Source organism: Antennarius striatus, chromosome 15, assembly GCF_040054535.1.
Source record: "Antennarius striatus isolate MH-2024 chromosome 15, ASM4005453v1, whole genome shotgun sequence".
NCBI lineage: Eukaryota > Metazoa > Chordata > Actinopteri > Lophiiformes > Antennariidae > Antennarius > Antennarius striatus.
In genome coordinates, this window is record NC_090790.1 from 11,830,294 (window position 1) to 11,856,433 (window position 26,140).

At 40.2% G+C, this 26,140-nt stretch overlaps 1 protein-coding gene across 1 annotated transcript; it reads left to right on the forward strand.

The window, feature by feature from the left end:
- The first annotated feature begins 1,623 nt into the window (after positions 1 to 1,623).
- Positions 1,624 to 24,708, forward strand: lrrc75bb (leucine rich repeat containing 75Bb). Its single transcript, XM_068334830.1, has 4 exons — positions 1,624 to 2,127; positions 6,862 to 6,990; positions 9,692 to 9,804; positions 22,992 to 24,708. The coding sequence occupies exons 1-4, from the start codon at positions 1,849 to 1,851 to the stop codon at positions 23,593 to 23,595; spliced, it is 1,125 nt and encodes a 374-aa protein (XP_068190931.1). The 5' UTR covers positions 1,624 to 1,848; the 3' UTR covers positions 23,596 to 24,708.
- The last annotated feature ends 1,432 nt before the right edge of the window (positions 24,709 to 26,140 follow it).

Below are 26,140 nucleotides of genomic sequence, written 5' to 3' on the forward strand. Positions count from 1 at the left end.
TGATGAGAAGCTATGCAGCATGAAGTTTGTTGAGGGTGGAGACATGTGAAAAGGGACAGGTCCAGTTAACCTCTGCAAAAACATTCTTAACACAACAATCCTGTTGGTCAAATCAATGTTTGTCTTGACTCACACATGAAGTACAATAGAAATTATCAACATATTCTAATGTATGCCTCCAGTGATATACGTGCTGTGTTTACTCAGTAACTATATTAACAGAAAGCTGAATCATACCGTGTATAGATGTCACGATCACCTGACAACAACGTCTGTGCATGAGTCAAATTTCTTGTATGTGTTTAGAGGCTCTATCAATAAAACTGACCCATAAAATCAAAATCAACATCACAGAAGATCTGTACAAACACCTAGGATTCAAGGTGGAGTCCAAGGATTTGTGCTACCAGATCAACGTCTGAGCAAATGTGAAATGTGGGAATGATTTCCATCTTTCTATCTGGCGTTACGAAGATGTTACTGCTGGACATGGTGATGCCAAAATGGAGCAAATCTTATAATAATGATGTGATGATGATTTTTTTTCTTGAAAAAATGCAGTAATGTCAAAACTGACTCCTCAGTAAGGAGTCGGTCACCTGGTCATGTTAAATTTCATGAATGCAGAGCAAAATTTCAAAACTGCTCTGTGGCTCCTCTTAAACACATCTAAAAAAGACGTTACTGTATGTAGTGAAAAAAGAATTTCTCCTCTGGGGTTTAATAAAGCTTTTAAAAAAATTAAACCTTAAAAACATTCAAGTGCGTCTTGTGCAAAAGGCAGACTGGAGCAGTTAGTAATCAGATGTCTGCGCTGTAAGAAACTGTTATGAAAAACTGCGTGATGAACTAGACACTCTTGTCACTCTTGTTCTGCAAACTCATATCAGACATTGGTGTTTTAGTGACACCACTTGAAACTAGCAGTACTCACTTGTGCAATTAAAAGGCTCAAAGCAAATTCACTTTGACACACACACAGCTGAAAGTGTGACACACTTATGAGGCTATAGTTTACAGTTTGCACAGGGCCTCAGCCTGTGCTGGCCTAAAAAAAACACTGACTTGAGAGAGAAGAGACCACTGACTGCTTTAATCATGTCCGTTGGAGAAAAATAATCTGAAATAGAAGTACAGTATCAACAGCCTGAACCTGTTGATATAATGCATTTAAAATATCTATCTATCTATCTATCTATCTATCTATCTATCTATCTATCTATCTATCTATCTATCTATCTATCTATCTATCTATCTATCTATCTATCTATCTATCTATCTATCTATCTATCTATCTATCTATCTATCTATCTATCTATCTATCTATCTATCTATCTATCCATCCATCCATCCATCCATCCATCCATCCATCCATCCATCCATCCATCCATCCATCCATCTATCTGTTTTTAATCATCTCACTAGTTTATGACATTGTTGCATCAGACCCCGATGATCTGATTAACTCGGTGTCACAGAAACAACCTGGGCGTTATGATGTTGGGTCAAGCAAGAAATCGCAGCTGCGAACACTTTCATCCGTGACTCTGACTCTCGGGCTGTGCGGCGAATCTGATTGGCTGAGGGACGCACGAGCTCTGAGTAAAGCAAAGGATGCCACAACGCGCGGCGCGTGGACGGATACGCGTCAGGGACGACAGCGAGCACCGGGCGCACGGCGTCACCGGCTGATGCTTTGCACTTCAGCCGATTCGTGGAACTTTGACTCACTATTTCGCTGAGGGTGCAAGTATTTCGACGCGTCTCGATGCAAGTTAAGTGTGATGTTTTGGCCCCGTGTTGGAAATCCCGTCTCATCACCAACACACACGCATCTTCTCTGGAGTGATGGGTTCTAAGTTGAGCAGACAGAGAAGTCTCGATTTGGAAAGCAAATTGTCAAAGAGGAGACGCCAGAGGAATGACGCGCCGGGGGAAGCCGAGAGAGGCGGCAGAGACTTCTTGTTTACCTCCCTGATGATCAGGTCGGACAAGCTCCCGGGGATGCTGCGGAAAAGCAACCACAGCCCGTACGTCAGGCGGGTGGCGTGGATCCGAGAGATCCAGAGGCTCCTCCGGGAGCAGAAGTCGGATCAAGCAGCCGAAGTCCTCAGACTGCTGAGGAAGGTAAAAAAAAAAAAAAAAAAGGATCGACGTTAATTTGGGGATAAATGCGCTCCGTTTGCGCGCTTCATTCTTAGCGTAAACGTGAGGGCTTTGCGCATTTGCGCGTAAGCAAAAAGTTTACTTTGATTTTGTTTTGTTTTGTTTTAAATCGTGTGCAGCCTTTTACTGCCTTTTTTTTTTAATGTTAAATTTATTGCAGATGCTTGACAGTACGGGTTTCATTGCTGGGGAAAAACTACGCAGGAGCAGGAGAAAATCATTTAATTCCGACGCTGTCTCGTTATTTTCATGACGTGCGTTGTCCGACAACAGGTATTGACCATAACTGTGAGAGAACACTCAATTAATCATTTACAGCTTTATTCTGGCACGATTTTGAGGAAGACTTCACGTCATGGAGCACGTGTGTCTGCAGGTGTCAGGTGTTACAAAATGTTTTCGGCTTTAATTTCCATAAATCATCTACTTTTTGCGAGTTCTCATAAATTATCAGGAAGGACGTCTCTGACTAAAGGGGACGTGGCAAAGTGATTCCTTTCAAATCCGTGAGGGAAAAAACCTCTGAATCAACCACCTGTTAAATCTAATCATGAATGACTATTTACCGAGTTTGTCCTCTGAATATTTACTCAATATTTACTCACGCATTTGGAAACACACCAAAACCAACCGCAGAAGTCTGTACTATAGGTGAATAAAGGTCACTTCCATTTGAAACCTGCAATATGGACAAGGGTTAGAAATGTAAATTCCCATATGCAAAATAGGTTCCTGTATAAATATAGTTTTGTTTAACATCACAAACCGGTTCCCACTGTGCAAATGTGAAAATGCGTTTTTGTCGTCAGCCTTATCACCTCACAGCCTCAGTTAGGTCTCTTTTCTATTACACCTTCCTGTGTAACATATTCGCTTGTTTATGCCTTACTTTCTTAAAATCTGTCTGGACTACAGAGAACAGAATATATTCAGATATTCGCAAATTTTCATTACCTTCTGTTGGCTGTGGAATTTGATTGATCAAAGAATAACAGTTTTGAAATTCTGAAAACTGATTCCGTTTAAGATGGTCCTCTCTCATGAAAACTCGCCACCCATCTGTATGGTACAGCTGCATAGATTAAACACATATTTACAGATTAAACAGGGAACAATGCAAAGAAGATGGTATGTGGGTCTGCACTGACGACCAATCTATTTTATCTACTCTTCAATAAATACCAACCCAGCGTGTAAAAAAGTGTGCATTAAATACTAACTTCATTGTATTTATATTTGTGTGATGCAGCCGATATAGCATTCATATAGCTCCCTTTAATATGTCGCTGCCTGTTTATTAAAGCAGTGCTGCTGTCACTCACATCTCACAGGAAAGAAGATTTTAAAGATCAACACGTGTATTTTTTTAGTCTTGTGCACTGGCAGCTTTTTTCTGAGGCTCCATATTTAAACTGCTCACAAAGCAAAAACCAGTCTCTCCAACTCTCAATTGAGTTGAACGTGAAAGCACCGCTGCTGTGATACGTTATAGGAGCTGAAGCCAAGTAACTAATAATACTTTATAGTGACTAAAGGCACCATATCCCAAGCAGCTTATCTTCACCACGTTGGATAAATTTGGAGATAATAACCTTGAGTTGATGGATGCTGGGACATGTTGCTTTCATATTGAGGAAATAATTACAAAGAGGAATCAACATGCCCAGATCTGCCATCTGGGCCATTAGGTTAATTAGTTTGAGATCTTCTAGATATTCATTAGTAGACAGTGAATACGCAAATACGCCCATCAATTACGCTCTGCTGCACACAGTCCATGTAACCAACGTGCAGCACAGGGAAGACACTAATGAAGGTGTTCTCTGTAGCGTGTGAAGGTTAACTGTCACAACACAAACGTGTTTGTGCTCATCTTCAGATGATTCATTTCAAGAGTGCTGAAGCTTTTGTTTGTTTGTTTTTTGTTTTTTAGATCTACACATTTTCTGTCAGCCTCTCTAACAAATAAACATAAAGAGCACCAAGATAAAAAGACAGATAAAAGTTTAACGTGGATCCTGTGGTAAAATATTTAGAGAATCATGCTTACTTTGCCTTCTTACCATGAGTTTAAGTCTCACACTTGTGGGTAAATATGGAGCTAGGAGCTTAGCTTAGCATGAAGAGTGGAAATAACCCGGCCAATGAGAGCAGGCCGGAGTCCCCCGGTCCTCAGGTTCCAAAATATTGTGTTTGTTTACTCCAGAAATGGCACCAGGCATAGATTTCAGCAAATCACAAGGTTTATAGAACAGACAGAATGAAATGATCAGAACTATTCAACAGCATCTTACCTAGAGAAAGTCAAATCATCGAAGAACAATGAATGTAAACCATACTGTGAAAGTTATAGTCTTTTGTGAGGCTGTTTTCACCTCAATTGTCCTCCTCCTCCTACAGACAAAGAACATCTCTTGTGTGTTTTATTATCCATTGGTTTCTGCTATCTGATCTGAACACTCTGACATTCAGGACTTGCACCCTTTATCATCCTTTAACTACTTAAAGAATAGGACATTCAGTGTTGATCTCATATGAGAAAATGCAGAAAAGTAAGTTTAAATGATCTGACTCTGATACACATGGCTTAACAATGATTGAACCATTAAGTATAGTGACAGTATTATGTACTATATAAAAAGATGACATGTTTGAGTGAACACATGTCCAAGTAAACATCACAATTATATTCAAATAGGTGGATATATGATTGATTATGTCTTAACAATGCATGTAGATTAATTATGGTTGAGTGAATGTCTTAACATCTTATCTTCCCCACCTCTTTCCTTGTTTCCAGTGTTCAGTGTTGTGCTGCTAATGCTGCTGTGATAATCTTAATAAGGATGGGCCCCAATTCAACAACACGGTGATCATGAGAAAGAAAAAAATACTCTGACATATTGACTTTGTCGTTTTCATCACCATATTGGGACTGCTGTCCGTGAATCCTTATAAGAAAACAATTTGTTTTTATATGAGGTGCAAAGTTTACATATTCAGTTTGCAGATGATTGCAATTAAGGTAATGAGATTTTGACAAGAGTTAATATCATCTACTGGTCCAGAAGTCCAACAAAATGAAAGTAAACAGAAGTGGGGTTGTAAGGTCCGTCACCTGACAGCTGTGATGCTTCTCACACTGAAGCAGCAAACTGCAGCAGCGGATTTGTCACAGCGTGCAATATATTTAATTGGATTCTAATGAACTGCATGTGTGGGATGATGTTCTGCAAATCAGAGCTCATCTCTCTGCTTAGACTTTGTGAGAAGACGGGCGTTTGATTAGAGATGCAGCTTCCATGAGGACATGGTAGGATCTGACGGCACGGGGGAATGCAAATACAAGCATCCTGTCAGCAACAAATGGGAAAGCATTTCATGCCTATGTGATTTGGAATTAGTCACATTAATCCACAGAATCAGATCTAGGGGTGTATTTTCAAAAAAACCCCTCTGTTTTCATTTCTCGGCTGTGAATCCCTCCACAAAGCTGTACACAAACATCTGATGCAGCAGCGGCTTAGAGCATCCTCATTACCATCATGAAATAATCGCTGTGCCTTCATCTACGGACACGTGTGTTACCTTCCGTCTGCACTAAATGAGGTTTATCAGAAAGGGAGAAGCCTGGGAGGATAGTCCAGCATCAGGGAATCCCACGTTGCTCCGCTGTAATAAATCAACCTAAAAGCTGGAGGAGGGGAAAACGCTGACGTGGGCATTTTCTCCTTCCTTCCTTCAGTGTGTCCCTCAGTGGACGGGCTGTCAGAAGCGTACGGAGCGTGTTTTACTGAGCTTCAACACCAGCTTGCCATCTCAGTTCACTTGCAGCTGACAGTGTTCACTCTTAAGCTTCACAGCTTTACGGTTATACATGATATAAATCACTAAACTGTTTCGGTAAACATGCAGATGCTGGTTTAATCTGACATGTTTGTTCTGTGCTTTTCATTCAGCATGGCTGTTTGAATACAGGATGATTGTGATTCACATCTTCTGTGCTGTTCTTTAGTTCAGTTTTGATGAGTCTGAAAGTGTAACCTTTCAGTTAACGACACATTCGGTTCTTGATGCAGATGCATTTACAAATTTTCACATTAACACTAAAAATAGTGAAAGCCTGGATGTGTTACAAATGCTGCTACACATGCGTTGTGATCCCTTTTTTTTAATGGAACCTTTCTGTGCAGGAAAAGTCATTTACTTGATTAGGATTAGAGGTAGGATATACATGAATTGACAGGAAACTATTATTCCCTTATGTTCTATGAGAATGGGTAAAAGCTGCAAATGAGAACTTGGAGGATTTTTACTCCCTTCATCCAAAGTGAACAGATGACACCACTTTGATGTGTGTGTACATAAACACCCTTCATTCACACATGCACACCGGCAGCTTCCCCACTGCTTATCCGCTGCTACCGGTGTGAACAACCAATCCAATGGCAAAACCTTATCAGTTCACAGCTTGATGAAAGGCTATCATTAAAGGTGACGACAAACAAACCGAAGAGACACTGATTATCTACTGTATTTTCAATAACCCACTCATGAAATAGCACTAGGATATTAGATTAAATCTGACTTACATTCGTGTTTTTAAATAACTTTTTTTCCCCTTCAATTCAAGACTTATTCCTTCTAATCTTACTTGAATGGATTTTTTTTCTTTTTTCTGTTCTTCCCTCTCAGGATTTGGGCCTCCAGGGAACGTCGCTCAACGACATTTTGTATAAGAATGCAGCTTTTCTCAACCTGGTGGATCCCATCTCTCATGAGCTCCTGATCAGTCTTGCACGAGATCTGCAGTGTCCGAAAAAGGTATGAAGTCAAAAGTAATCCAGTTTCGTCAAAGATTCTTCTTTTGATTCTGTCCAGTTATGATTTCCAAAACATTCCAAATATTTATTGATGCAGGAAGCGTTTGTTTTCCAGATTCTAGGAGTTGGTAGGGTTAGGGAGGACCACTATGTATATGAAGACACCTGAATAAATGTGTTTTTCATAATAGGTCCCCTTTAATTTGATTTTTTTTTTTTTGGGAGTTTAATTATACAGCAGCAACGGGATGAAGAATTACATGTCAATACAGCAAATATAATGCTCCAGTTTCCATCAGCTGGACTGGAAATGGTGAAACAATAATTTTGTCTTCATCTAAAACTAACATGCTAACACGTTAGAAGGTAAAATTGAGAAGTTTTCCTTAAATTAACTGGTTCAAGTCATTCTTGCCATTACTCCTACTTGTATCCAAGAAATGGGATTTACTCATCAATGCCTCAGCAACAGGAAAATGTGACAAACTTAATATTTAAATAAAGATTACAAATTTTTTTTGCAGGATCTTTTAAAATAATCACATAAATTTTGTACATCCTGGTTAAATTATCATGTCACTCAATTTAAATGTGGAAATGTTCCAATCTGGGGGTTTAAATGTGAACTAATCGTCAGTTCCAGCTCCAAAAGGGACCCCTGCAGAGATCAAGGATGAATGACAGACGTGGGGTCAAAGTTCAACGGTGCAGTGGCACCATGAGGTCTGTCTGTTCTGCTGTTCCTGTGCTCTTTCAGCAGAGTGCCAAATGGTTCCCGGCTGTGCTCCGTGAACTGTAGGTGCATGACGTTGTCATTCTTGGTTGTATCATACTGAAGATATGGTTCGCTGCCCATTGGTCATCGTGCTGCGGTCGGGATGGCTGGCAGCGAGGGTAAATGGAGCACGGGCTTGTGGGGCAGCGTGGCTTCGGCACGAACAATGAGAGCTGTTTGTGAGCTCTGACAGGTGGCAGGTGGGAAGAAAGCGGCGCTGGTGTAGTCCACTGAGTGTTGTGAAATCAGCTGTAAGAAAATTATTGAGAAAGCAAAGTGTTCAGAAAAGTGAGGTGTTATTTACATTTATTCATCATTTTTTGCCAATGTCTGTAATTATTATTCAAACAAAAAGAACTCAGAGCACAAACTAAACGAACCACCCGTGTCCAGGTTTAATGTTTATTCCACTACCCTCACGAAATGAATGAGAGCAATGAATGAGATCTTTACAGAAAGATCTCCAAAATAGTATTGCCAATCAGCACTCACTGTTTTAAACTCAAGCGTAACAGTTACTTAACCCAAAATAATAAGTATTACATCTAATCAAACTTTTACCGCAATAATGTCTCATTAAACAGACTAAGATGTTAAGAAGGTCACAAGCAGCACGGAAATAAATGTATCAACTATCAGTACTTGTATAGAACAGTATATTTAGTTTGTACAACAAATTCAACAAACATATTCATTTTATTTGACTCTATATCTACTGTAGATGTCCAATGAAAATAAAAGAATTGTCATTTACTGGGAGTGGATTTGACTCCATCCACTTGTAGGAGAGCATTCAAGTTATTAGAATTCAAAGAACGTTCCCGGCCAGGGGATGAGGGTGAAACACAACAGCGTAGCAGTAAAACAAACCCAGCAGCCTTTGTGCTTATCTAAAGTCTGCACTTATCTCTTATAGGAAGACACGAGTTGCCTTAAGATACCGTCACTGCAGTCTAGTTTTATTTACTGTGTCCTGCGATAATCACCTCTAAGAAACTCTAATCTTAATGCAGCTAGCAGTAGCGAGGAAGAGGCCCAGGAGGAAGGAAGGGAAAGTGAGGAGCTGGCAGCGTTGTGTGTATCTCTGACTGGCGGGCAACCCGTGGCGGGATACTGTGTCAGACGTGATGAGGATGTAGAGAGGCAGTTTGCTGGATTTAAGGCCTGGCAGCTGCCTCCACGGCCAGTAGTTTCTATCAAGCTGAGATTTATTTATCACATACAGTCAAGGGCACACTGACGGCTAAAAGATACATAATTTGTGAATATTTTTAAGCTCATCGTCATCAGTTTCAGGCAGTTAATTTGATGTGTTTGGATCCCCTGCAGGACTGTGATTAACCTCTGCATATTTGTTGACTAATTCCTCCAGACCACACACATTTTATAAGAATAGTTCCTCACTGAAATCATTATGTGCCGTTTTAACACCGCGTCCAGTCACCCGAACGGCCGCATTCAGCGGCGCTGAACGTTTTTGAAGTACAAGCTGTGTTTGTTTGTCGCCCAGGAAAAGAAATGGCAGCAGGAATGGTTAATCAGCTTAAGGTAAATTGCCCCTGTCTTTTTTCTCTCCGGCCACATTGCCTCATTCTTGTTGTCATGTTGTACCATTAATTAGATTTACCCAGCTCGGTGCAACCCATTCCATTTAAAGCCTTTGACAACAGAGGAAGGGAGAAAAGAAAAGCAGAGAAAAGAGAAGTGGGAGGAGAGACGTGGAGCAATAGGGAGAGCAAATGAATGAATGGTTTGATGTGGAATTCAAATGAGGAAGGAAAAAAAAAAGTTCATTTATAGTTTGTAGAAAGACGCTGAGATGAGGTGTTCAGCATTAATGAATCATATTTAAAATATACATGTGCACGGTTTATTGTTTCTGGATAAACTGCTGATATTTGTCTCCATCATCTGTTGGGACTCACAGGAGACCGATTCCTTCAAGTCCACCAACAAGATTTGCCGTCAGCTGATTTACCATCTTACCCCTCACTCCAAGTGGACGAGACAAAGCGTACCCAGGAGGAAATCTCAGGCCTGGTGAGTGTCTCCTCCCTGCTACCAAACCATTAGCAGTCTCTGCCACAGCAAGCACATCCTCTTCCTCTCAGTTACATGATTTAGAAAGAACTGTAGGCATTATTTCAAGGTTATAAGTCAGTGATAGTTAATTGAGGCTCGTGGTTGAAATTATTACTTTCTGGGAACACATCAATCTTTTTTCAGCCATTCTCATTTACTTCTAAAGAAAATTGAAAAGATTGGAAGAAAAACAGTGTTCACATAGTTGTGTTATTCTGGACAGCTGTTAGATTCTATGATGATATATAATTTCTCTCTAATGCACATTATCTCTGAGGTGGAAAGCAACATGACACCAACGATGCAGAATGACTGGATGTGTTCTGCAGAATATCATCAGCTGAGTCTTACAATGAAGAGTCTGACACGAGGTTAGTTGTGCTGCAGTGGCTTAGAGAGGTAGAATATCCATTCCATCTCTCTAAGCCACAGGGACAGTACTAGCCATAGGGCGTTATAATGCCGTGTGCTCCACTTGTTGAATACAAATGCTATCGGGTCTCTGAACTGACACGTACTGTATATGTTGTGTTTGCTTGTATTTTTTTTTCTCTGGAAATCCACTTGTAAATATTTCAAGCTGTTGTTCTCAAATGAATTTGGCCACATCATAATAAATCTTGAAGGAAGAAAAAAAAAAAGGCTATTTATAAAAAAAAAAGAATACTTTTTTGTCATTTGTTTTTTTTATTTTTGTAACCCAATACATGTAGATTAGGGTCATGACTAATGCTGTGTTCAAGATAACGGTAAACTTCAACATTAAAACCTCTAAAAAATGTATGTTCACTTGAATAACAAGGAGATCATCTTTGTACTTTGTTCTTATCCTTATAAGGAATTTTTAAGCAAATTATTGCAGGTTCAGGTGAGTTCTTTCATTTGAATGTTGAATTTTGCAACAAATATCTCTAATTCAGTCAGATTTGTAAAGTATATACAGAATCCTAAAGGATTTGTGGAAATGATTTCCTTATTGCTGCAGAATTTGAATGTCCACGTCATTCTGCTGAAGGGCGTGACGTCATGAATAAGTAAACCCTCACCTCCGAACTCATCTTCTGTGTTCATAAATTGCTTGGGGACATTTTTAAAGTTACATTTTCCAGTCACAACAAAGGACATCTCGATTCAAACAAACAAATCCGACCGAACCCTTCCTTGATGTTGTGTTGTCTGATCCACAGCTCGCCTGAAGAGCACCAGTAACAGGTACATTTGTGGAGACGTTATTAAACACACACAAAAAAAAATCTCTAATGATGATCATGAGCTTCCATCTCCCTGAGCAATTAACCCAGATTGAAATATTTTTTGCCAGCTTGAGTTAACTTCTCACCTCTGTCTCCTGGTTGCAATATTTTGGAAAAAACCCTGAACAGAACAACAAGGCAGACTCCTGCAATTTGCTCATTAGCAAAGCTCAGTGTCTCCCCCAGCCTCAGCTGCAGCCCCTCAGACGACAGACAGACCCCTTCCTGTGTGAAACACGACGTCTATGTTCAACGCGAAGCGTCGCGACTCCATTTGTGGTGTTTAAAACGTCCAACTCTTATTGATCTCCTCATGAGCCCAAACCCATCTTTCTCCATTTCCTCTCTCCCTCTTGGCCTGTGTGTGTGTGTGTGTGTGTGTGTGTGTGTGTGTGTGTGTGTGTGTGTGTGTGTGTGTGTGTGTGTGTGTGTGTGTGTGTGTGTGTGTGTGTGTGTGTGTGTGTGTGTGTGTGTGTGTGTCTGTCGGCCTGCTCCCCTTCTTTTCTTTTTCTTTGCAGTCCTCTTGATTCTTTGCTATTTTAAATTCTATTCCATGCATTGATTTTCTTCCTCCCATCTTTTCCTGTGGGATTATTCTCTCCTCCTTGTAAGAGTCCATTTTGTTCAACAGTTGCCACACAGAACGGTTCTGCAGTCTGAGCCGAGGCTCTGGGGAAACGCTCTGTCAGACAGAGAGAGAGAAAAAGAGGGGGGGGGGTGCAGAATCACTGTGAGCTTGTTGATTAGAAGTCATGTATTTCCCTTTTTTCTTGAAGCCTTGCTTCTTCAGATGTGGATTCCATCTCTTCACTTGTAGAAATGAAAAAGCACATGGTGAATTGCATTGCTACAAGTCTGTTTGATCCGTCTGCAAATGTGCTGCAGCCTGCTCTTCAATGACGGCTTATATTTTATTGTTGTAAAATGAAAATAGATGCCGTTGGTTGCGAATCCCTTAAAGGATATGCATAAATCAAGATTCATGCTTTGTTGCTCCTGCCTGGTTTGCTTTTACGACGCTATGACTGCAAAGCAAGTGTGTCGCACCTAATATACGATCGAGGAGGCAATTAGATTTTTTACTCTGAAACTGCATTCCTCGGTTTCAGAGAGACAGAGTTGAGTCCCCAGAGGACTTTTTAAATATAATTATAATTGGCATTGAATTTCAAATTAATCAAGATCATATTTTTATCACTTTAAAATCGTCCTTCCAGCTCGGTCTGAAGCGATTAGACTGATTGCACACGCTATTTCATTACTCGTCTTTACTGCAAGGAAGAAATTGAAACAAGATCATTACGGCAGCGATCGCAAACATTTAAAGAAATGACTCTGATCCAAGAAGACAGCGGCTTTATTTGAGTCAGCAGTGACAACACCATCCAGCAGAATAAGAGATTTAAGAGCTCGTCGTGTGTGCAGGTCAGGAAAGATGTGGTGGTCGTGGTGGTTAAGGCCGGTGACATCCGCAGAGTGAGAGTGAGCTGATGTTTGACCTCACACTGTTCAGACTAAAATCCCTTCTCCTTCAGTTTAATCCTCATATAAAACCTGAACTCATTGTGACTGAAGCAGGAACAATAGCATGTTAGCAGCTATCAAAACGTGGTCCACATTCTCTTCTGTTAACAGGCACTGCTAACATTTAACACCAGCAACACTATTATAAAAACTAGTGACACACTTGACCTCATGTCCAACCGGTAACTTCATCACATCTTGGCTTTATTATTCTCTTATGCAACAGTTCCCAGCGATGACAATAATCAACAGAACCAGATTTATGCAGGGGAGTAACTCCAAGTGTTTGGTTTATTCAGTTAAAGACTATTCAATGGATTAGTTTGTCTTCTTTAAAACAAGTTACCTTTCTTCAAAGAAGGACATTTTTTATGATTTTACAAATGCTGTAATGAAATAAACACCAAGGTGACGTTTGTCTTATGATCACTTTTATTGATGGAGTCTGGTGAGCACAGAAACAACGCTGCTGTCTACATAACAACAACACACCGTCTCCTTGAGGCTGTACTGGCTTCAGTTTCAAATAATGACCACCAAGATACAAAGCTTTATTTATTTATCTCTTTATTTATCAGCCTTCCCTGTTTGCGCCCGGGGGGGTGGGGGGGGGGGGGTGGGGGGTTAAAGTAGTGATGAATGGATGGTGCTGTATGAGGTTGGATTTTTGGAACAACATCATCACCACACAGGGATGCAAGCAAAACCCACTCCATGGAATAAGTCTGCAATGACCCCATTGCACTCCGTGCATGTGTCTATCAGACCCATTGAATATAATATTAGAAAGCCTTTGACAATGTTAGCCCATCCCGCCCCCCACCGCTGCCCTTCTGAAATTGAAATGTGTGAGTCTTTGTTTGACAGAATGTCTGGTAAAGTAAGTCTCTTTCTCATTGATCGCTCTAATTTTCACACACACGGTTGACTGTACCACCACGAATATCTCGTCCTTCGTCTTTGTGCTCGTTCGCAGCCCTTTGCTCAAAGGCTAATTTCCTCAAGTGCTGTGTTACTTCATCCTTTCTCGTTCCTGAATGACATGCTGGAAGGCATCGGCCAGTGAAAAGCCATGGAGGCATCCCAGCTAGAAGGCAATGGGGTTGAGCTGTGAGAGGTTTTTTCAGACGTCAGTGTAATGCGCTGAGTGCTTCTGACTAACTTGAGCTCCATTTCAAGGTCTATACCTCTAGATTTTAGGACAGCTTTTCACCAGCTAATCATCAAAGCAGTGCCCTCTCTCTCTCTCTCTCTCTCTGTTTTGCTCTAGTTTCTCAATGTTCTACTCAGACTAATGTGTTCTAATCTTTGAAGCTTTCCCCTCCACACACACACACACGCGCGCGCACACACACACACACACACACACACACACACACACACACACATTCTATAATTATACAGCACATTATCCTTATTATACTGTGCAAATATTCCAGGCCTTGTCTAAATTGTCTAATTTCACTGGAGCATGTTGGCATTTAAAGGAAAAGAATGTCTAGAATGTAACTTAATGTAAAATGGTTGAAATTTTAAAACTTGCCTTTGCATAAATCTTCGCATGCAATGGTGGCCATTCATCTGTTAAGACAACATCTCCCATGATTCCACATGAATCTTCTTATTAAGAGACCCCTTAAAGGCAGAAATGACACACCATACGTTTAATCTGTCACATTAGATCTGTTTGTCTTTACCGACTCAAACAGTTTCATACAGTTCAGTTTGTTCTCAGCTTAAATAATAGTCATTATCTACTCTGATTATACATGATCTCTCTCAGGATGCTGCTGCACAGATTCTGGAGAAATGTAAATATTAATTTTTCACATGTTTGCTGTACTCGAGACATCTGTATGCTGCGCCATGTGTCATCCTCCTTTAACAAGTGTATGGCCTATTTCTGGAGCCAAGTCACCCCCCCTGAGGTGAGCACTGCAGGGCCGACCGTCCTCTGACTGAGTACGCCTGACCTCTGTCTCACTGAACCTCATCAGACAAGGGTACATATCGAACAGCACGATGCAAAAATATGGAGAGAATATGAATTTATGTTTTTGAATTTACAGTCGTCTCTGCTTTCTCTGGTCGTATTCCCATTAACAGATGGATTTTCCTTCTGACCGTCCACTCAGTGGTGCTCAATCTGCTTTTTGTTTGACCTCCAATCTTAATAGAGGCTCAAGAAACCAGCCACCATCCTTGTGCATGAATAATTGAGGGCTTTGCATTACACAGATGCTTTATGATGAGGGGAAGGCGAAGCGATACTCAGCATCCACCGCTCCAGTCTTCAGGGCATGGACCTGTAATGAAATAGTTAGATGGGGTTCATTGTGTTGATCGGTAAACACAAGGTTGGAGGAACAGATATTAAAAAAAGAACTTGAGCAGAGCTGCTTGAAATAAAAGCATTGCAAGTCTGCTTGGGTTATTATCTAGGGATTGAACCTCTGTTAACCTCTCACTGATTGGATATCTGACTCTAAATCTAAGATAAGGCTCTCTTTTGAGAATTTAAAAAAATAAAGATTGGTCAAGACCCTCGGTCTGTGTTTGAAGCCCTGCATTTTAATATTGGCTTCATAATTGTGCACATAATTGTGCATGGTACTGCAGCAGCGAGCGTTGGCTATTGTACACTGTTATGTAATTCAAACTGTTTTTCGATGCATTCCATCACCGTATATTTTCTCCAGAGCATCTAGCTTGTCACGTTGAATCAAATCATGGGAATTTATAGCTCAACTGCGGAGTACATTTTGCATTTTACACACTGCACAGTTGCTCTACATTCTGTACGGAGAGCTTTTATAATCACTGGCACAGCATAAATGCTCATGTCGGGCTGTTATTTTTGGTGTGAACTGAGCTCATAAAAAAGAATAATCTTTCTATTTCGGTTGAATATTTAATCACATGTTCCCCCCTGCTTGCTCTCGGCTGTTCGGTTCATATTTAGACATGTCTCTTCTGTCTGTGCTGTTTGACATGTTTTCAGTATTCATTTTCAAAGAACCTGTGAGAGATACATGATGGAGTATCTGCTTATTGCACTCAGCAGCCCCAAAGTCTGAACAAATGACACAAAACACACTCCACACCCCATGAAAGATCAAGGATTTGTCTTGTAAATTGCAGCATACTGGAAATTTTACTTCATCTTATGACAGTGAAGGTGTGTCATTAAAACAAACCAATGCGTGCGTTTTGCTAAAACCCATCCAAGTTAAACAAACTTGTGGAGGAAATGTTGAACACTGTTGCCTTAGGCTTGAGCCTTAAGGCACGATCAGATTAAGAAATAGATTTAAAAAGAAAACAGAAACAGAAAGGGCTTTTTTTATTACCTGCAGCTCACTGTTCAGGACTGAGTTTGTACATTAGACCCTTGCAGGCTCTCTCATGGCTAAGGTAGAGTACCACGCATGCATTATACAGAAGCCTGGAGGCAAAACAGCTTTAGATCTATCTGAGGGCCAAACAAGTCAGGACCGAAGCTTTGATGAAGCAGACATCGATCGGACCAATCCCAGAGGTCTGTAGACCAAGTCCAATATGTTTCTCCAGTGCTGTTATTAGCAGTATGCATTATTTGAATTTGTATTACTGACAGTGTCCTACTGGCTGACATGCTGTTCAAGATCATTATATAAGCACGAGGCAGGAAATGGCTGCAAAAAGATTTCCAACTCACTGGACATTCCGCAGAGTTCAGTGACATCCAACATTAAGAAATGGAAGGAGTATGGTAGTTTTTCAAATCAAATAAAGGCTTCAATAGCTCATATAGGAGTACATAGAACTACTGTTGCTGGGATCCTCACAATTCAAAGCTGTAGAAGAGAACAGACAAGTGAAAATTCTTACGAAATCTCACCTGGAATTTGGTCAAAGACTTGTGGGAGACACCAAGGTTAACTGGAAGAAGGTTCTTTGGTCTGATGAGACTAGATGTTAGTTTTGGTGAACACTAAACACCGTATCTCACTAGAAACACACCTTCTCCTCTGCGAAGCACGGCGGTGGCAGCATCACGCTCTAGGGATGATTGTCAGCATCAGGCCCCCGGAAGGCTTGAAGGTAGACGGGAACATGAAGGCAGAAAAATATCTGACTCAGTCTGCAAGAGAACTACGACTTGGGAGAAGATTTGTTTTCTAGCAAGACAATGACCCCCAGCATCCAACAAAACCCACTCAGACATGATTCAAAGACAACAAAGTGGATGTTCTGAAGTGGCCAAGTCAAAGCCCGGATCATAAAAAGAGCTTTGATATGCATGTTTGAAAATGTCACTGATTTTAAACCTGGACCAGTGAGAAAACTTCCATAATACAATATTGCTAATAAGCTGTACATCAATCACCAGTGCCACTGTTATTTAATTTAAAATGAGTTCAGATTGTCAATATAAAGTTAATAAGCCAGTGTCTTTATGATCTGCTGCTTAAGCCTTAAGAGTGTCTCTTGGGTCCTCCGTTTGCCTTTCTTGCCTACTTCTAAATTTGTGAAGGTCATATTGCTTCATATTTTTAGCTACCTGCCTTAGACACACTAAATTAATTGTTACAGTTTTGGAAATACATTTTTGCAATTTTTTTGCAGATACCACATCGTATCTATCAGCTAAAGGTGAATCTACAGGACGGTTGGTTAGCTCAGCAAAACAGACATGGGTTGGTATAGTTTTAAATATTGCCAATATCATTTTACAAAATGATATTACATGCATATACGTGAATTTTATGTTCATATTGACTTTTGGCATCTTTTACAAGTATTCCTGTATCATCAAATCTAAATCATTTAACTGTAACTCCAGTGGCTGTGGGGAAGTGATCACAGAGAGCTGCTGAGAAAGAGAGTGACTCATCAGCCGAAAAATAGAATCAGGTTGTCTTACAAGACTCATTATTATATTTAATCCCACAGTAAATGAACATGAGGACGGGCGCATACCCTTCAGCGCTCTCCGTGTCTCTTGATGTATTACTGATTCATGAGAGGAAATGAAGTGGAACATGTATTCTATATGGGAACACAGACTACAAGTTTCTCCTGCTGTTTGCTCTTAACACTCACAGTGGTGACAGAACATTTTTAATATACCATTCCCCTTGTATTGTAGTGTAAAACAAAGTTCGCTCAACCTTCTCAGTACCTACCAGCCACCTATCTCAGTAATGCAGAGTGACTCGGATTGGAGAGTTTGGCTGCATCGGCAGAAACTGAACGGGAGAATGATGAAACTGTAGCTCACCAGCTCAGACATTTAATTTTTGTTACGTCGAAGGAGCTTGACTGAGTCCAGGCATGGGTTTGAAAATGAATTAATATAAAAATCAGTTGGCTTCACATGACCTGTAACATATAGTCAAGGAACCAGTGACACAAAATGAATAGCAGTGAACAATAAAGCATAATAAAGCTTAATATTGAACCAGAATGGCTCAGCAGTCATTGGTTATATCAAGTTTTATTCAAAATCAAACTCATAGCCCTATAGACATTAAGACTCAGAAGCACAATTTGCTTTTAGTTTTAGATTAAGGGAGTATTTGTAGAGTTTTTCTGCAGGACCCAAGATTAAAGGTCAAAACTGAGGGGAGGAATCTTAAAATCAATTTTAAAATCAATTTGGAGGCGATGCTAGTAAACAAAAATGAGGCTATGTCACTTGTTGCAGCTGAAGGTGCAAGAAAGTGTTGCTGCTCAGGTGAAGACACATGATTCCACATGTCACAGATTGTATACAATACAAGAAATATTCATGCAACCAACACATATGATCAGAAATTAGACGGAGAAGATTTAGGTTTTCACTGCAGATGTTTCATCATGTAGGCCGAGACATTCCTACAGCAACACGTCACTCAAAACACAGTTTCTTATTGTTAAAACACGTACAACTATTTTCACTCTGACCTTTTCTGTACGCTCCATTTCTTCGCCTGTGCTTCATTTTAATGCCAAAACCCAGATGTTTTAGTTCCTACCTCTGGGGTTTACATAACTATAGAACACCAAGGATTCTTGTTCAGTGTGTAAAAGTTAACAACATCCCCGAGGAAGCCATGCTATGAAAAGCAATTAGACAGCCTGCCTGAACCCACATTTAAACAGCCAATAGTTTGACACATGAGAGTCGGATCTTATTAGATTCCTGCACAGTTGTATCAGCTGCTCCTGGGGAACATCAATAAATGCCTTTTCCTCCGTTGTACGCTCTCAAATGAGTCCTGATGCAGAGGATGCTCTTGTTTCAGATGGTGCTCATGTGGGTCAGACTACATTTTGAATTTGTTTGTGTCTCAGCTGGTCCAAGAGGATATGCACCACTTCCAACAAGCATGGCAGTCGCATCAGAGAAAGGGAGATGACACATTTTGTTCATGCCGATGGACTGTTGTGTGCATAGGGGCTTTAGAAATACTCTTGATTCCCCTAAGCCTTTGCCCACCAGAGCCACCTGCAGGGGAAACTGTATCCATGGCGCCAGAAATGGCAGCAGCTATAGAGGGGAGAAGTCTTGTTAAAAACAGATCACATCCCCCCCTCTGACTCCTCAACCCACTCAGGCCGATTGAAAACAGCCACGGAAGAGCTTCCAATTCCAACACAGCAACACGGGTACGAGTGGGACTTCCAGTAGAAGTTGGAAAACCCCCCCTATAAATGAATCCAAGTGAACAAAGTCGATTCTCGTAATCACTTTCATTACAGTAAAGTGCAAAAGTTGCACAGCGGTGAGCGTTGCCAAGAGGCTGCGGTCAGACCTCCGGCGTATTTGAAGCTGCACTCAATTCACTAATGTTTGAGCGCTAGAACGATTACGCAGTGAGCAGATTATTAATGGCAACTAAATGAATTCACATTTATTTGTTAATCAGCTGGTGATTTATGAGATTTGTGAAAAAAACAAATGCGGAAAAACAAATATTAGATTTCGCTTGAGAGTGTGCGGTTTTGATGACTATGTAACTATTTAAATTTTTAATCAAATGTGGATTGTAATGTCAGTCTGAGCACAAAGAGTAATGAATGGATCCCCTTGAAATGTGGTTAATGCAGAAGGTTTCAATCTTGAGGACTTAATTGGCATCATGAGCTCAAAGTTTCTTTGTTTGTTCCTGTTTGAATGACCTGTAATAATCCTGTTGTGATAATCCTGTAGTGCCGGCATCGTCATATCAACAATTTACTTGCTAGAATACACAATATAATAGCAAATATTGAAAAACTGCTGAATTTCCCATTAGCGTCAGCTTTATGTTCATGGATAATTACCAGTTGCTAAGAAGCTAAATGTGAAATAAAAATGAAATAAGGATGGTTAACATGATAAACATTCCACCTGCTACACATTCTTATTATATAGCAGAGCTGCTATCATGGCTGTAGACCCTTCGTCCTGTTACCCCTTTAAAAACCTCCGTGCTGCTCCTCCTTTAAAACCTTGACAGTAAATTCATAAATATGTTTAATTTTGTTCAGGCTAAATATATCTCTTTTTAACAGACTACTTGCTGCATACCCTGTTGATCGTCTCACAAGCTCTGACTCAGACGCAGGACATCTGAAGGCTCCCTGGGGAGGGAATCATTGGAATAAACAAATCGGTGTGAAAACAAATGCTTGAACAGATCAGATTCAGAACAAGAAGGGCTCTGAGAAAAAAAGCAAAACTAAAGAATGCCACAAGTAAGAAAGACAGTGAGAGGCAAGGAAGAAGGATGAGGAAATTAAAGAGGGAGCAATGAGTTATAGCCTCCCACTGGAATCAATAATCAGCCCTGGTGTGGTGCTACTGATCATTTTCTTTCCCTTAACTGAGTGGAGTGACATACAGTATGTGTGGAGTGCATGCTGCTCAGAGAGCAGAGAGAAGGGAAAGATGCAGGGATAATCACGGGTGGAGTGAAAGCAAATGAAAGAGAGAATACGCCATGGAAAAGTTAAAGAAAATAGTCATATTTACTTTTTGACTTTTGTGATTGTCTTCAGATCTCCACGTCAGTAACAACAGAACTGCACTGCAGCAGGCTTTCCTCTCCCCCGCGCTGCCTTGACACGCATGCAGCTTCCTTATCAGCCATCCTATGCATATTTAACTCCATTTAGGTGCAGAGGGAACATTTTGTTTCAGTACTATCAGAGTCAGCAAGGAGTACAATTCTTCAAACTGTCAGGTGTGATAGCTGCAGCAGTATTATTACGATGGATTCTCAACACACCTGTTAAGTGAAGTCATTTGGATTTAAATGGATTATCACTTTTTTTCTCGGCCTCGTTTCCTGGAATTTTGTCCAATAATGGTGTTTTATCCATCTATCATATAAGTTTTAATCCTCCTGTCTTTTTTTTGCACAATAGATCAGATGAATTTTATCTCAGCAGGAAATGAAGAGTTTGAGATTTTGAATAATACTTTTTTAAATGAGATGTTATGTAACATTGCATCATTTGAATACTGAAGGCGGGTGGAGTTAGTTAACAGGGCTCTCTCCCAAGGCAACCTGCAACATACACGCTACGTATGCTGTTATATAATATCTTATTTTAATAAATGTTATTGGTGCCGGCAGGTGGGTATTATTTCTATTCTTTTCCAATATTAGTAACTATACCTAAAGTTTAACACCGTTGATGTAATACATAGAAAGCTATTTGTAGCAAATGTAAAGTACTTTTGTAAATGTTGTGTGAAGTTCTTTCTGAACTCCTAGTGAGAGGAACAGCAAACTTTTAAAACTTAATGTCAGCTTGAGACTAACGTAGCCCCATTAACCGCTAATGTAACACATCAAGCTTCCACAGAATTGTTTTTGGTGATGTTTGTTGTAATTTGGGCAATGTAGGTTATGACAAGAGAGAAGATTGAATTCAATATAAAAGAAGAGATTTCTGATTCTGTTTTCATTTTGAGTTAAATAAAGTTATGTACATGCAGAGCTAAATTGTGCTTTCCAAAATGCTAAACTCTTGCTTCAGAGAGAGACCTATAGGGAAACCTACGGTATTATGTGTGCTAGTTAAATTCTTTTTTCATAAATATATCAAATACTCGAGATTTGTGTGACCTAATTTTTACATAATACATTCAAACCTGTTTGAATAAAAAGAGTTGATATAGCAACTTCTGTTTGGCACTTTTCGCTTTGTTCAAAGTGTTTCCTAATCATTCATTTATCTATTTCCAGTCTGTGATAGTTGTTTGTGCTCAAACCTGAAACAACTGTTGTCTTTAGGTAGGCATTCAGCCACAGAGACAAAATTTGTAACTCAGGGGATTTCAGCCGGCACACATTTAAATGCAAATTGTCTTCTTTGCATTATCGATTCGGTACTCTCTGCTGGAGCGTGCCGCCGAGCGCAGCCTTCCCTATACTTTGGGATGCCATTAAGGAACATTTCAAATCGACAACCTCACAAAGTACACCAACAGCAAAAGTTATTAATTCAGCATTGTGATGAGAAGGGGTTCCATATGGATGTGTTTTCAAATCCCACATTAAATTGATGTTTTTACTGTAGTCGTAATTTTTATATTTAGAAAATGCCATTTAATCTGCATTGCAAAAGAGTTTTGCTTTTCAAAACCTAATAATAAAAGCATTTAATCCGTTGACTTTATGTATCTGACTATTTTCCAAAAAAATATGTTAATCTCGAATGGGATTCGGCGGATAGTTTCAGTGCTTTATAACTATTAGAATTATATGATTAAACATTATTTTAATTCCAACATGCTGTGCACCATCAAAGCGGCTATTCAGCTACTCATGGGTTGTTTTACAGTGTTAAAGAAAGTTAAAAATAAATATCCATCCATTCATCCGGTGCCTCACTCTATATAAAGATTTAACATATCTCTGTGCTGGAAACGTCACCTGGACTAGTAGGAAAACTTAAAGGTATTTCGCCTCTCATCAACAGACATCTGGTGAGGAGTTCCAGATACTTAACCTAGTTGGGGGTGGGGGGGGTGGGGGTTCAGGGTTGTTAAGACATAATGAGAGTTGATGGAACCCAGTCATATTGGTGTGGATTAAGGGCTCCCACCCCAATGAGGTTGGAATTACCTGGTAGTCATTCAGATGACGGTTGAGTTGTTTGCTCCTCATGGTCACATAAAGATTTGAGTTTCCTGAGGAGGAAACCCAAAATTATGTTGCACCATCTGCTTGTGGAGTAGTTGTTTCTTTCTCCCTAATTTACAAGTGTGGTCACAAGTCCAGGTGACTTCATTCAACACAGAGATCTGCCCTGCCCCAAATGACTGAGAATCTCCACACAAAAGAACAAACCTCGTCTTTTCCAATGGCCGTAGTGTAATCCAAATGTTTTGTCTCCTGTTCTAAACAGTCTGAAGACCACCCTTAAAAAGAAACTGACTGGCGATGTGGTCAACCTGTCAAGCATCCCGCTGTCTGGCCGAGACATCCATCGTGTGGCATTCTACCTCCAAAGCATCGGCGACGTGGTGACGGCGGTCGACCTGAGCTTCACCCAACTGCAGGATGAGAGTCTACGGCTGCTGCTGCCCTGCCTCAGCTGCCTGCCCAAACTGACCATACTAGCAGTCAACGGCAATCGTTTGACGCTGGCCATCCTGAAAGACCTCACAGACTCGGTGAAGGATCCTAAGAAGTTCCCTAGTCTGGCCTGGGTGGACCTGGGCAACAACGTGGACATTTTCACCGTCCCACAGCCTCTCCTGGTGGCCCTGAGGCGCCGCTTCGGTTTACGGAGCAGCCTCCCCACCATCTATGAATACAAAGAGGCGCAGGCGTTTGGTGGCTACAACCCAAACATGGAGACTTCAGTGGAGGAGCCCAGTCTGTACGAGGAGGGGGAAGTAGAGGAAGATGATAGAGACGAAGAGGAGGACAGACTGGAGCTTCGAGCCTGGGGCTTTAGAGAAGAAAATGTGTCAAAAAGTGTGCCAGTGCAATTCTGTGGGAGGTGATTGCCCAGAGCTGCTTTCCGTTCCACTGACTGCCTTTTATAGCCATCAGTACCACCTTGCCCTGAGCTTAGCCTCCTGTGTTAGCGGGGGTCGTTGTAGCAATGCTTAGAGTGACCCACATGTTTCTGAAAATAGTTTCAAAAGTAGTTGTGTTGTGTTTCCCCTGGGATGCTCTGACTTCTGACAATTTAAAGCAGGCAGTTTTCTGGCTGCACTGTGTAACATTTATGGATTGAAGCCTTGGCCCTCTTGTTTAAAGGAGAAATTCAGCTGAACATTTTAACTCTTTTCCAGCCCGTCATGTTCTTTAGCATTTGCTGCCTTGCACAAGGGCACCTTGACAGCAATGGTTAAGGAATGGAGGATCACATATTGACTGGTTGTTTTTACCCCTGGTGAAAACTGTACATATGTCAAAATAACTAAATATATAATGTGAGAAATCGATCAGATGAATATTATCTTTATTTTGACCTGTTTTTAACTGCAGCTCATCTGCAGGAAGATTACTTTTAAATAAAACGTTCTTCTAATTTCTTGCCTCAGGACACAACATTCAGTTAGGAACAATTTTTTGACTAAATGACGAGTAAATTAATCTTATCTGTTTATCCGTTTTGATTTTAATTCCACACTTGACTCGATGTTGATATACATTGCTGATGCTGATTCTGCACAGACAAGCCTCAGCATGAGACATACATGCAGTCATTACTCAGTGTTTGAGCTGCTGATGAACTGATTGCTGCCTCTGCTGGGTCTCGTCAGGCTCCTTCCAGGCGCAGATGGCGAGAGGGAATCTATTTTTTCTCTGCAAATAGGAGTAGCCCCAGATAATATTCTCCCACTGGTGGATTAGGAATGAGTCTATTTATGATCAGACCAAAAGCAACAAGAAAGACGTCTCCTCTGTTTGTGAAGGTATGCACAGATATGACGATGCTGCTTTTGTCTTCTCCTTCGTAGTGCTCCAGCATGCACATAAATCTTTGTTTTAGCATGAATAAATTGTAATACTTTCTGTTTTACTTTTTTTTTTTAATGTGAATTTTGCCTCCTTTTGTAAATTAAAGTCCTTTTGTAAAATAAAGTCCACATCTTATCCTGGCTATAGATACTGTATAAATGGGGTATTTCCTCGTCTTGTGGTTTTATTCAGGACAATGTATTTATTTGTGTTTTAAAGGGATGTTAATGAAAAGAATGCTTGGTTTGTGTGTGTGTGTGCGTGTGTGTGTGTGTGTGTGCGTGCGTGCGTGCGTGCGTGCGTGCGTGCGTGTGTGTGTATTCAAACATGATTAGAAAGTCATGCAGAGTAAATTACTACTTTTGATCTCTGAAATGAAATGTTAACTCATTTGCACTTTAAGGAGAGTTCCTTCCCCAAATGCACCTAAATTGTGTGTAGTTGATATAAAAACCATCTAATACACTCCTAAAATAAATGTTTTATCTCAGCCTTTTACAAATCTGACTTGGATTTGGGTTCATGGTGTTGGTGCCTGATGTTAAAGTAAAAGGGAGGTTTGTTTTCTCTTGCTTTAAAAATAAAAAAGATTTGAGTAACTTTTGTCTCTCGTGGACTTTTGTAGTTGTTGAGTCCAAAGTTATAGGAAAGACATTTAGCTACACAGACATAGAAGAGATGCGTTCATTAATGACAGATAAATCATTTTGTCTTTTGACTGCTGAATATACTAAAACTTTAACTTATGAATATGTATGAGTGGCTTTAATGTAAAGCAAGAGCATCCTTATATTCATTCTGTCTTACTTAAGATGTTATCCTTTTAACTGTTTATTAATTTTCATTATTTGGGAAAAAACCGTGAACACTGCACTATTAAAGACATTAACTTATATTAAACACTTGAAAGTCATATGATAACATTAGTTTATTCTAAAATTCTGTAATAGCTTCACATTTCATTCTTGGAAAGAAGTCATAATTTTCAGTTTTGGTGTGTTTTTTGTCTATTACAGCATGATAGACTAACCTTTGTATTATTATATATGATACATGTTAATATATGACCTTTTCCTATTACATTTTATATTATTCAGAAAAAAGTGATTCACCATTTGATGAAGAAACATCTGTCTTACTTTTTTTTAAAAGTAAAGTTAATTGGGAATAATTGTTGTCATACATCTGGGACGCAGCAGAGAAAGTCTGATGACTCATGTGTTTTTTTTAAGGATCTGGTTTCCATGTCAGCATTTATTACTGTGTTTGGATAATATTGGTGGTCTGCATGGACCTGTCAGGGAGAGAATAATGTAAACATCCTGCTGACTTGTAGCTGCTTTGCTTGCAAGGCATTTTCATCCTTACAGAGGGGGAGCCTGAGGCCATCCATCTTCGATCCCTGTTCACCCTTCTAAAAGGAATGGCGTGTCAGATAACGGAGGAATCTGTTCAGGTCTGTTGCAGAAGCTCCACAAACCTTAAGAAGCTCAGTTTTGTATTTATTGTGCAACATTAGAGAATGATGCATGTTTGCAAATGTAATTTAACTGCAACAGATACAGCTCTGGAGATACC